The sequence below is a fragment of the Alosa pseudoharengus genome, unplaced genomic scaffold (assembly GCF_046254945.1).
Source record: "Alosa pseudoharengus isolate Yale_2024_CS ecotype anadromous, Long Island Sound unplaced genomic scaffold, YU_APseudo_1.1 YU_APseudo_1.1_scf_4, whole genome shotgun sequence".
In the NCBI taxonomy this organism is placed as follows: domain Eukaryota; kingdom Metazoa; phylum Chordata; class Actinopteri; order Clupeiformes; family Clupeidae; genus Alosa; species Alosa pseudoharengus.
Genome location: NW_027468774.1, coordinates 37,959,685 through 37,970,725, shown reverse-complemented (window position 1 = coordinate 37,970,725; position 11,041 = coordinate 37,959,685). Strand labels below are relative to the sequence as shown.

Here is an 11,041-nt window from a genome sequence, read left to right as displayed (position 1 = left end):
ATGCTATTATCTGCTACTAAACCGATGCGTCGACGTTACTTCCGTGATATGGGAAAAGCCCGTAAAAGTCCTGGCAGGAAGCATGCATAAGGATGTAGATCCAGGAATGCACTAATATTTTGTTCGTAGTACCAGTTTGCAACAATTATTAGTTAACACTAAGTTGTAAACACTTCGGTAAACACTTCTGACAGCGCTACTCGACCAGGGTTCGACCCATAGGTTCGTCCAAGGGAAAACCGGTTCTGTTTGGCTCGGGGTCATGGTGCAAAGGACCCTAGGGTGAAATTACTCCGAACCATGTCTTGTCTCTTTATACTAAAAACAATACCAACTAGATTTTTTATCTTAATATAAAATTAATAACACTCCGTTAGATAAGCAGATTTTGCCGTGTACATGGAAATATGAATGAATGAATGAATGAATAAATGAATGAATGAATGAATTAATTAATTAATTAATGAAACATATTTGAAAAGTTAATGTAGGCCTCGAACAAAACACATTGAAAGCAGGACCATTGTATTAAAAACTAACTGACTCGAATGTTGAGCCTAGTTATTCTGTTAGTGTTAGTATCAGGGACAGTGCTCCAGACATTCACATGTGACTCGCTGTACGGATCCTCTCAGCTTGTCCACATCATCGAGACTGAGAAGCACTCCTCTAGGAAGCCCTTTCCCTGTAGAAATCCAGGAGATCTCCCCTGGGCTCAGGACCCGTGGCCACATGGTAAAACCAGCCAGCCGACCCACAAAGGCCTCCGCCTGGTCAAAGTTTCCGCCCATAGAGTCCTGCTCTTGGCCCAAGACCAGAGTACCTCCCGGCGGAATCTCATAGCCGTTCTGGAACCTGGAGCCCGTGGAGATGAGGCGGCGGTCGATGTAATGCCAGAAACGGCCCTCAATGGAGGACCAGATGACACACAGGTGATGCCACTGGTTGTCCAGGATGGTCTGCACTGGTAGCTCCCGGTATGCAGGATCCCCAATCACGAAATCCACACTGCCCGCAGAGCTTGTGTTGCGACCATAGAGGACCAGCATGTTGTCGTTGTCCGCGGTGGCATAAGAGAAGAGCGTTCCCATGTACCTGGACTCAACTCTCACCCAGGTGCAGATGGTCAGCTCGTAAATACTGGTAGTGAAGCCCTTGATGAATGTGGCATAGTTCTCAGTGGAAGCAGAGGGAAACAGTAGCATGGAATTCACATTGCATACTGTAAATAAAATCAAACAGAGGAGTTAACTCATGACTAAAATGAGCTGCATTAAAAACGCAAATTGGAATCAGTACTGAAAATGTACTCATGATGTGTTGCAAAACTCAAGATCAGATGCAATTTTTTCCCAAGATGTTGTAATTCAAAAACCAACACAGAGATTGTTTTAGTTTCCAGTGTGTTTCAGAGAGTTTTGTTTCCCTTTTTGAGACAATACAAACATGGCAACTGCAAACCAATGACATTTGACCTTTAGAATGACAATTATAAGCATGTTTGTGATTTTATCTATTCTAAAATATGATTCAATATTATTCTTTCTACTTTGTCCATTTTAATGGGAAAGTGTATGGCTGTCTTGGAGAATATACATACTTGTGGCTCGTGGCCTTGGAGTGTGATGAGGAATCTTGTGTCTTAGTGGCAACTGCAGAATGTTCTGGATGGGGAGCTCCTCTCCCTCTGTGTCCTCCTTTTCCCCTGGCTCTGTGGGCAACAATCGAGGTTCCTCCAGGAAGTCTGTATGCCTGGACCCCTGCACCCTGTTCCTCAGCCTCCTCCTGTCCCCGGCTTTCCTGCTCCTCTGCGTGGCCCTGGGAGCCGAGGGACTGTGGTTCCTCATCTTTCCCTGTTTAGGGGCTTTGGCTTGGGGTTTGGTGTTCCGCTCAGCTGTCAGAGTGGAGCCCTGAGGGGTCTGGTTGGAGATGGGTGGTTCACTGGGGGCAGCTACGCTTCTCGTGGAGAGGGGGCCTGGCTGTGCTACTACGGCTCGTTCCCTCATGCGTTCCTCCAGCCGTGTCATCTGGGCCTGCTGCTCTCTAAACATCCCCTGCAGGCCCCGGATCCCGTCTCGAACCTCCTCCTGGTGGGCCTTGACCGAGTCGATGTGGGTCATGTGCTCCTGGAGCTCGTCCGTGAGGTTGGACAGGGCGTCCCTCTGCTCCTGCACCTGCCTCTGGGAGGCCCTGTTGTTGTCCCGCAGGGACCTCTCCAGACCAGTAATCCGCAGGTCCAGCCTTTTGGTCTTCTTCTGCAACTTCTTAGTCCAGGCCCTCAGCAAGCTCAGGTCTGCGTCGGTGGTGGCCTTGAAGGCCTTCAGCTCTCTGGACAGGCCTTCGTATCGCCTCGTCAGTATCTCGAAGCGCGTGTCTATGCTTTGGGAAACGTTGACATTTTCTGCAATGTTTTGAAGATGGTTTAGTGTCCTCTCCTGAAATGTTCTGAACTTTAGAGTAATCGGAAAAAGGAGTCAGTCAGGGTTTTATTAGCACATAACAATGGAATATAGTGAGCAGACAAGGGCGGTTGTGCCAACATTTCTCTACAAGATCTTTCTGTTCTGTTTTATCCTAAGCGTGATTCCAAAAAAGTTGGGATGCTGTGTAAAATGTAAATAAATACATAATGTGATGACCTGCAAATCACATAAGCCCATATCTATTTGCAGAGAGGTTAGGTTAAGTTAATTGGCAACATGATTGGATTCAAAAAGAGCATCCCAAAGAGTCTTTCAGAAGTCAAGATGCAAAGGTATTTATCACTCTGTGAAAAACTATGTGGGCAACAACTTAAGAATAAGGCTCCTCAATGTGAAAATCAAAAAAGAATTTGGGGATTTGATCATCAATACCAGCGGTTCCCAAACTTTTTTCCCACGTACTACCACTTACATCCTGACTCGGCTCGCGTACTCGCGTATAAACATGTAACACATTCTATTAACGCATTCCAGGCATCATGTTTAATTAGCCACCCTACATGATAACAAATCAAAATGTGCAACTGGTCTAATCTCTCACACTAAAAAAACAGGATGGAGAACAACATTATGAAACACAAAGAACAAAGAGAAGGCTTAAGATTAAAAAAAATATATATTTTTTTAACACCTTTCCAACATTGCCCTTTTCATCTCGCGTACCCCCAAATGGAAGTTTGCGTACCACCGGTAGTACACGTACCAGTTTGGGAATCCCTGATCTATTATCATTAAAATATCCAGAGTATCCAAAGAAATCTCTGTACAAAAAGCAGGGTGGAAAAGCAATATTGGATGGCCGTGATCTTCAGGGCCTTAGAGGGCATTGCATTACTGTAAAACCAGACTTGACGCTGTAAATCTTTCAATAGGCTCAGGAATGGGCTCAGTAGTTTGATGCTGCATCCTCAAATGCTAATCATATTTAAACACTACCCATATGTGCCATCTTATCTGGACCAAGCATATGGGCGAAGTGGAAAACTGCCCTGTGGTTAGACCACTTAGAATTTAAATTATTTGTATCCTTAGGGCTAAAGAGAAGGGTTGTTCTTGTTATGTGGTATCAGGTAGACAGTGCAAAACTGCATTCTGTACATATTACAGCATGGCTCCATATGGAACTATTGCATAAGGTACAACAATCCAGTCCTGTCACATCTGGTGCAGAATAAAATAGAAAATATGTCAAAGAAGACCCTGGATTGTAGACCAGCTACTGTTACGGGCAAGAATGGGACAACATATCATATCAGTCTCAAAGCAATGCGTATAGACTGTTGAGGGGAATAAAAGGTTATGCAACACAGTGATCAACATGCCCGTCTTAACTCTGGAAATGTGTTGCTGGCATCAAATTCAAAATGTATGTAACATATAAAAATATTTTCCAAAAAACAATAACATTTCTCTGTTATAACAGTTGATATATTGTCTTTACACTATTCTCAATCAGATATAAGGTTTACATGCTATGCAAATCATAGCATTCAGTTTTTATTTACATTTTACGCTCTGACCCAGCTTTTTTGGAAACAGAGTTGTATAATGTGGTGGTTTATTCAGCTTGCAGAAATGTTACACAGAGTGCTATATGTGAACATAAGAATTTGCCCAAACCTGTGCATCCAGCTGTCGCAGCCTCTGTGACAAAAGTTTGTTGGATTGTCGTGTTCCTTGCCCCCAAGTGAGATCAATCAGGAGCAAGCCTATGATAAGGATCAGGCCACAACTAGCCCTGCTGCAGTCCATATCGGTAACAACACTGGTAGAGTCCGTTCTGCAAGTGGATTTTCATCTGAGGACCACGTTTAGTGTGTTTTGTGTTTCTTGTGTGTTTTTTTGTGTGAGGCTCAAGAGTGAGAGATGGCCCTCCCTTTGTCATAGTTTCCGAGCCCAGACTCCTCCGTGCTCGAGGCTCAGCTGTTGCCAACAGGGACGGCAAGCTGGCGAACAGAATGATGACTTTAGCAGAGCTCATCTTAATTTGCGCACAAGCAGAGCAGGCACACACTGACACACATTTAAAAAGACACTCACTGTACATCTTCACGTGGCTGTATGACATAGACCGCAAGACAATGAAATGTTCATGAAGTGTACATTTGCATGTAAAAAAAGGACTAAAGACCTGTGAGACTTAAAGAATAATGAATAATACTTGTCTATATCTCGGGTAATGTTTATGTCTATTCTAGAGGAGTGAACCGCAGATATCTTGTACAGATAAGATAATAAAGTACAAGATATTTTTGTCTCCAAATCCCAAACTATTGCTGAAATGTAATATCCTTATGCAGACTCCTGATGTAGATGAATATTCATACATATGTCCCCCAAATGGACAGAGGAAGTATTTACAGCATAGTCTGGAACAAAGCCATATGCTGAAAAAGCCGCCCTCGCTAAATTCTCCCAGCAAAATGTTTGTACAATCAACACCTAACAATGTGCTGTCTGTGTCATACAACAGGGTAGATTATGCCAAGTGGAATGTTGTTTGAAATACACTGACAGCAATATTGATTGCTATCACACAATACAGTAATATTCTTTCTTCCTCACCCAGCTCTCAAACAGGAGAAAAAGTTGGCCTCAAACTCCAAACTCTCGCCTCGCCTCGAACTACTCAAAGTACAAGTGTTAAATATTTATGTTGCTGAAAGGTGAATTGTTGATACTCAGTAAAGATAATGTAGTAAGAAAGGGCAATAAAAAAATGCATGTGTGCATCAGAGATAGAGAGAAATGAGACTGAGTGACTGAGACACAGGAACGGACTGGTGTCGTGTGCCTTGCACTGTGGATTACAAAGGATTGTTGACATAAAATCTGTGAGCACACAGTCACACCATGATACTGTAAATGCATACACAGGCATAATGGGCATAATACATATTATGATCAGTGATACAAATCACATACAAATGTTTTGCAGACATGATTCTGTAGACCTCATGCACAAAAGAGGAGGGTGGCTTCGTTCACAGCAGCTAATTACATGGGAGTGGTAGTGATGTTGTAGTGCATGTCTATCATCATGACTGTCTTTCCTCTCGAGCCTTGGCATGTTCTCCTCATCTTTGATTCTTTTCATTTGGTCTGGTCTCCTCCTCCCTATAGTTATACCTTATATTATACATTATACCTTTTTTAAGAAGCAACACAAGCAATTGCACAAACAATAGGACTTTAGAAATAAAAGATAGCACTCACAGTTCTTTTTTTCTTAACTTTTTTAATTGCCCCATGGATATTTCAGGTGTTGAGCATGTTAGTCTGGTTATTTACAAACAATAGGACTAACATTTGTCCGAAAAAATAATAGAGTGATGATGAGTGGTCATGACATCAGACATAAGAGGAAATCCTTTACAGTGAGTACAGTGTGCAGAGGTTAGTCTCCTGACACAGTAGCACTGACAACGCAATGTCTGTTTAAGAGTAATCAAATCATGTGGGTTTCATGACTTGTATTCTTTTAACACCAGACTTCGGGAAGAAATCAGTGATAAGGACTTTCGGAAATGCTGTGATCTTGGATGGTTGCCATGCATGTCAAGGCATGCATGGCAAATGGTTGGGATAGTGTGACCCACCCCATATAAGTCATTATTGACAACGGTATTCACCTGACAACAAGCCGAAACAAAATATAAAGTAGGCTATGAAACAACAAAACCTGGCATTGTTGGAACAGGCCAGTCCCACAGGCTTGTATGTACTGGGTATTGTTGTTTTGTTTTCATTTAGTTTGGCCTGCGCAAACATGACTATATATACATCAGAGAAGAGATGAGTCATCTCAGCCATCAGCCATTGTCTCTCATCTCATCTCTGTCACGAAAGTGACCAGAAAGGGGCTGCGCTCGCTGGGCGGTCAGAAACCCAGCAACCGTGTGAGAAAATGCTGGGCTAAGAAAAGGAAGAACGAGAAGGGTTTGGTCCGAGTAAAGGAATGCCACGGAGCCGGTTCGGCAGGTGCAGCAGCGGAGCCTGAGCGCGCCAAGCCTACCACCACAGCTGACATGGCTTGACAGCGGTGACACAGACATGACATCGATGCCGCCACTCCCAGACACACCCTCCTCAGGACTGGGCCCAGCCCTGCGACCACAGACCGACCACTGACCATCCCACCACCCAGCCTCATCTCCACCGTATGTCCATTCAAAAGTATTAATTGATAATCTATGTGGTGGAGGCAGTGAGCCATGGCACTATCTGACATTTCCGTCTGATGTAGTTTGAGTGGCACTGAGTTACTTCATTGTCAGTGTTGTTGTGTTATGACTAGCTTGGGGCCAAAGCTGAAGGGCTCACATGCCATGATATCTTATTATATCAGTGATATCTGATTCTATCTTTTTCTGGATATAACAGTGTCAGGTAACAGGTAAGATAAGAAAAGATAGTATCGCTTCAGTCCCTGTTGTTGTCAGCTCAGAATCTACCTTACAGCATCATATTTTCCAGCTGATAAGTACACTTCTTCCTCTGAATGACAGATTTCACAGGAGGTTTATATATGGTAGCACAATTTTGTGAGAAATATAACACACCATGTTGTGTAGGATTGTGTGTAGTCTAGAATTGGAATGTCACAGTCCTTTGCTCTGTGGAGCAGGTTTAGGCCTATGATTATGAGCAACCTGACAAGTATGCACCATTGAGGGAGAAACAGGTTCAGCAGAGAGTGAGAGGCAGGAGCCAGTGTAATGCGTGAGGCTGAGCCTAGTCTTACTGGCAAGATCTGCGCTTTCCTGATCTACTCCATGTTGAATATTCATGAGAACAAGTGTGGGTGGGGATAGAGAGTAGCCTAGGTGCACAGGCTCTCCTGGCTCAGTCTGGATTCAGTGTGATCATTTGGATCAAACTCAGACACAGACACAGAGTACAGGTAAGACAAATGGATTCTTTAATGTGATTGTTCCAGGCCTTCAATTTGTTAATAAGAAGTTTACTCATCAAAACGGTTTAAGAGCTCTTGAACACTTGACATAACTGGGCCTCGTATAATTTTGAGACATTTTGTCAGGTTTCATTAAGTAAATTGTGAAGATGGTTAGGTTAGGTTAGGGTTAAAGGGACACCAGGCAACGTTTTCGTGTTAATTAATCATCTTCGTAAGTCGGTATATGGTTAAATGAATCATTACGGGGCGAATGAAGGCTCTCTCGCCCGCCCCTACTGCCTGTAGAAAGAATATCCCACTTGCAAGTTCGGTGTATCCTACCCGCCGACCGACCGAAGCAGGATCAGTTTACAGCACAGAGGCAGGCTAACGAAACGATAGATATTGTTGCAAACGTGTGTATAATGGCAGAGCCGGCGAAGAAGCAGCGAAAACCCTTGATGGAAGACGCAAAGAAAAGAAAAAGAGCTTCAGACCAAGCGAGGGGGAGTTTCGTAGAGAAAAAGCATCAGGCTTGCCTGGTGTCCCTTTAAGAAAATCTTTGATTTTTCTTGTAGTCTCCGAGACTGACAGAGCGAGTCAAGATTTTTTTCATTTACAGTATTCATTGTAGATATTACACACAAGAGACTTCTTGAAATAATAATAACTTCTGGAAATGAGATAGAAATTGGTTGATATGAGGTCAGCATCTGAGAGAAATATTAATCAACAAATGCTTATTGGTCTTTTATCAAATGTCAAAGAAAATAGTGTTGAAGCAGGTGTTGAGTGAGGATTGCGCAACACTCAACAGAAACAGCATTCAGCTACAATGGCTTTGATGCTGCCTCAGGACCACACCTTTGTTAAGGGCTAGTCTCTGAATTCCTCTGACTCTTTTTTAGTCAGATTGTAGACATTTCATTCTCCCCTGGCACAAGATAACATAGACATGCCTCTTATGCCTTAAAAATGTGCTCCTAATAATTCAGGTAACCACAGTATTTTATGCGCTGGTATTCAGTCTTCCGTTTGTTTGTCATGTATAATTTTCTCATGGTATTGGGTAGATTGTACATTGTATATATTTTTAGAATACATGTTAAGATATGTGTGTGTGTGTGTGTGTGTACTATATAGTGTATACATATCAGGAAGTTTGGGATGGGAAAGGATAAATTACTGAGGGTGTGGTTGAGTTCACAGCAGGCCTGTATTAGCACGGACCCAGGCCCTCGAGTCTGGAGAAATCCTCTGTCCCTCAGGGCTCTGTCACTCACAGCACGGGGATATCTTCGCCATTTCAGTACGACATGGGAAGTAGAGTCGGGACTAATGAGGCTGAATGAAACTAATGGAGGTAGATAAGCGAAACATGTGGCACTGTCACATTCCACTTTCACTGCATGAGGGAAAACGCCTGTTTCTGCCAAGGGCAAGGCCCATGCTGCTAATGTCTTCTGATGTGTCATTTGCCGTCTTGGAAAGGAATATGATTGACAGATTGTGGAAAAGTTTTAATTCACCTTTGAATTACAAACCAAGAACAATAATGGCAACATGATGAACAAACTTCAACCAATCATCAATCAAACAAATGTAGTGTTTTAAAACCAGTTCAAAAGAAAATGTTGTGTCCTGATTAATTTGGGAATAGCCTAATTATGGATATTTTTGGCTTGATGAATAGAAGCCATTTTATAACACTGCTGCCCTCTAGTGGTCATTTATCAGACCTACCCAGTGCTCTTTTTTTGCTTTTGATAACTGCACTTATTCAGAGTAGGCTACCAATTGTAAATCAACATTTAGGAACACCTTCAAGCAACATTGCCCCCACTGAACTGCATAGCAAGGAAGAAAGGCATAGTGGTATCCAGGACTTCTCCCACCTGGCACTCATGCTTCATTAAAGACACATGCTCATCAGATGCAGGTGGAGACTGTTAGGGAGATTCCGCCTTGTTTCACAGCTGTTTCATTGTGAATGTGATTTGATACATGTCTCTTGTCTTTCCAGTTTTAGTTATAAACAATGAGCACAGACAGAAAAAAGGACCCTCCTCCCTACGTCATACCAGGTAAAGGCCTATGTCTTCGTCATGGAACTAAACAACCAACATGATAGTGCAGTTCAGTTCAGAGAACCCACCTAACCACCTCCATTTAAACGAATGCATTCTTATTCAAAGCAATATATTATGCTATATAATATACACAATTATGAGAAACATCTTTAAAAGGCTGATAATGGCATACACATACATACTTCGCTTAGAGAAAACAAGTCAACTGTATCTTGTCTAAAGCCATGGTTGGTTGTCTTTTAAGTGTCGGGAGGTGCTGGAGAAGAAGGGGATGGTGTGAAGGTCTACCACGTGCACACACCTTTCACACCTGGATCAAGTACAATCAAGCCTTTCAGACAATCTGATGTTAATGAAAGCCCCTACACATCTGCCGTCCAGGCACCAAATGGTAAGTCTAGGAGTCTGCTCATCTTTTCCCCATGGAAGTCCAGCAGTAGGCTTTTCTTCCCCATGTTAAAATCCTGAAATGGACACTAAAATACACATTTGTATTCATACGAATACATTATCAACCTAAGTCTGTGTGACTTAAGTGAAACTTATTGAGAGGATGCCACTTCAATTAACCAAAATCTACAATAAAATTGGAAAAAAATATTAGAAAACTGGAATATCGGAAAATAAATGGGAAAATAAAAACAATGACCTCTGCTGATGTATCCACTCTGGTCATCATTTACAGTCAGCTCAAGTCATGCTGCAGCACCAACAGACGAGGGAGTGAAGAGGTTTGTGAGTGAGGATCACCAACTAGGCCACAACCCAGGGATGACGACCTGCACAAGCTGTCAGCAGCAGGTGCTCACTGAGGTCTCGTACAAAGTCGGAACGTACGCTTGGATCATGTGCTTTGTCTTCATTCTGTGCGGGTAAGAGCTACTATAAGATGCAAACAAAACAAAGTGTCAGCCTGCACGGCTCATTCCCTTTTTGAAGAAGCAAGCGACTGAACACTTGTGTGTTTTGTTGCCAGGCTTGTGCTCTGCTGCTGTCTGATCCCCTTCTTCATGAAGCACTTCAAAGACGCCTACCACACCTGCCCCAGGTGCAAACGCGTTCTCTATGTGGACAAGAAGAAATGCTGTTCTTGACCTCCATGTTGGCTCTGGGCCTCTTGGCAGCAGCAGCATAGAGTCATCGAGTCCTTTAGTTTACTGAGGGTCAAAAGAGACCTCCTGCTGCAGCTAGAGACATTCTTTAATAATAGGTAAACTGAAGTTGGTTATGGGTTATGAAGGACTGTGACTCATTCTTGAGTAGTCCACTGCATCAGTGCCTCTGGTTAACCTTGTCTAGGGCAGGCTTGCCATGTCTCTCACTGGGCATGGATGTCAACACACACTTAATGACCTCTGATATGACAATGCCAAAGACCTTGCTTATACTGACAAAGTAGAAGCACCGTTTAGACGGCAGACTGTGCAATAGCAAAACTGTATTTTTAAGATATGTCTTATATGTCTAATATATTTACATTAAAAGATCAATGTGTACTTGGTAATGTATGAACTCTGAAGGATGTTAACTTGATTGGCATGTCATATGTATATAAACGTTTCCTGTAAGTC

The 11,041-nt window shown here is 42.8% G+C and overlaps 2 protein-coding genes across 2 annotated transcripts; one reads left to right on the top strand and one right to left on the bottom strand.

Moving 5' to 3' along the window:
• Nucleotides 1-358: 358 nt before the first annotated feature.
• On the bottom strand, nt 359-4,318 carry ptx4 (pentraxin 4, long). Its single transcript, XM_076267091.1, has 3 exons — nt 4,104-4,318; nt 1,601-2,450; nt 359-1,222 (listed from the first exon to the last, which is right to left on the bottom strand). The coding sequence occupies exons 1-3, from the start codon at nt 4,233-4,235 to the stop codon at nt 582-584; spliced, it is 1,623 nt and encodes a 540-aa protein (XP_076123206.1). The 5' UTR covers nt 4,236-4,318; the 3' UTR covers nt 359-581.
• Nucleotides 4,319-7,279: 2,961 nt separating this feature from the next.
• litafd (LITAF domain containing) lies at nt 7,280-11,038 on the top strand. The gene is made up of 5 exons (XM_076266180.1): nt 7,280-7,386; nt 9,404-9,464; nt 9,715-9,861; nt 10,156-10,342; nt 10,447-11,038. Exons 2-5 carry the CDS (start codon nt 9,419-9,421, stop codon nt 10,562-10,564), a joined length of 498 nt encoding a protein of 165 aa, XP_076122295.1. The 5' UTR covers nt 7,280-7,386; nt 9,404-9,418; the 3' UTR covers nt 10,565-11,038.
• Nucleotides 11,039-11,041: the final 3 nt, after the last annotated feature.

What these genes read in the sequence shown, in the direction of transcription:
- ptx4 (XM_076267091.1), bottom strand. Translation starts at nt 4,235, where the DNA reads ATGGACTGCAGCAGGGCTAGTTGTGGCCTGATCCTTATCATAGGCTTG. An exon ending in TGCGACAGCTGGATGCACAG is followed by an intron (nt 2,451 to 4,103) that starts GTTTGGGCAAAT and finishes ATTACTCTAAAG; the next exon opens with TTCAGAACATTTCAGGAGAG. An exon ending in TCCAAGGCCACGAGCCACAA is followed by an intron (nt 1,223 to 1,600) that starts GTATGTATATTC and finishes TTTTATTTACAG; the next exon opens with TATGCAATGTGAATTCCATG.
- litafd (XM_076266180.1), top strand. Translation starts at nt 9,419, where the DNA reads ATGAGCACAGACAGAAAAAAGGACCCTCCTCCCTACGTCATACCAG. An exon ending in TCCTCCCTACGTCATACCAG is followed by an intron (nt 9,465 to 9,714) that starts GTAAAGGCCTAT and finishes TTGTCTTTTAAG; the next exon opens with TGTCGGGAGGTGCTGGAGAA. An exon ending in TGCCGTCCAGGCACCAAATG is followed by an intron (nt 9,862 to 10,155) that starts GTAAGTCTAGGA and finishes CATCATTTACAG; the next exon opens with TCAGCTCAAGTCATGCTGCA.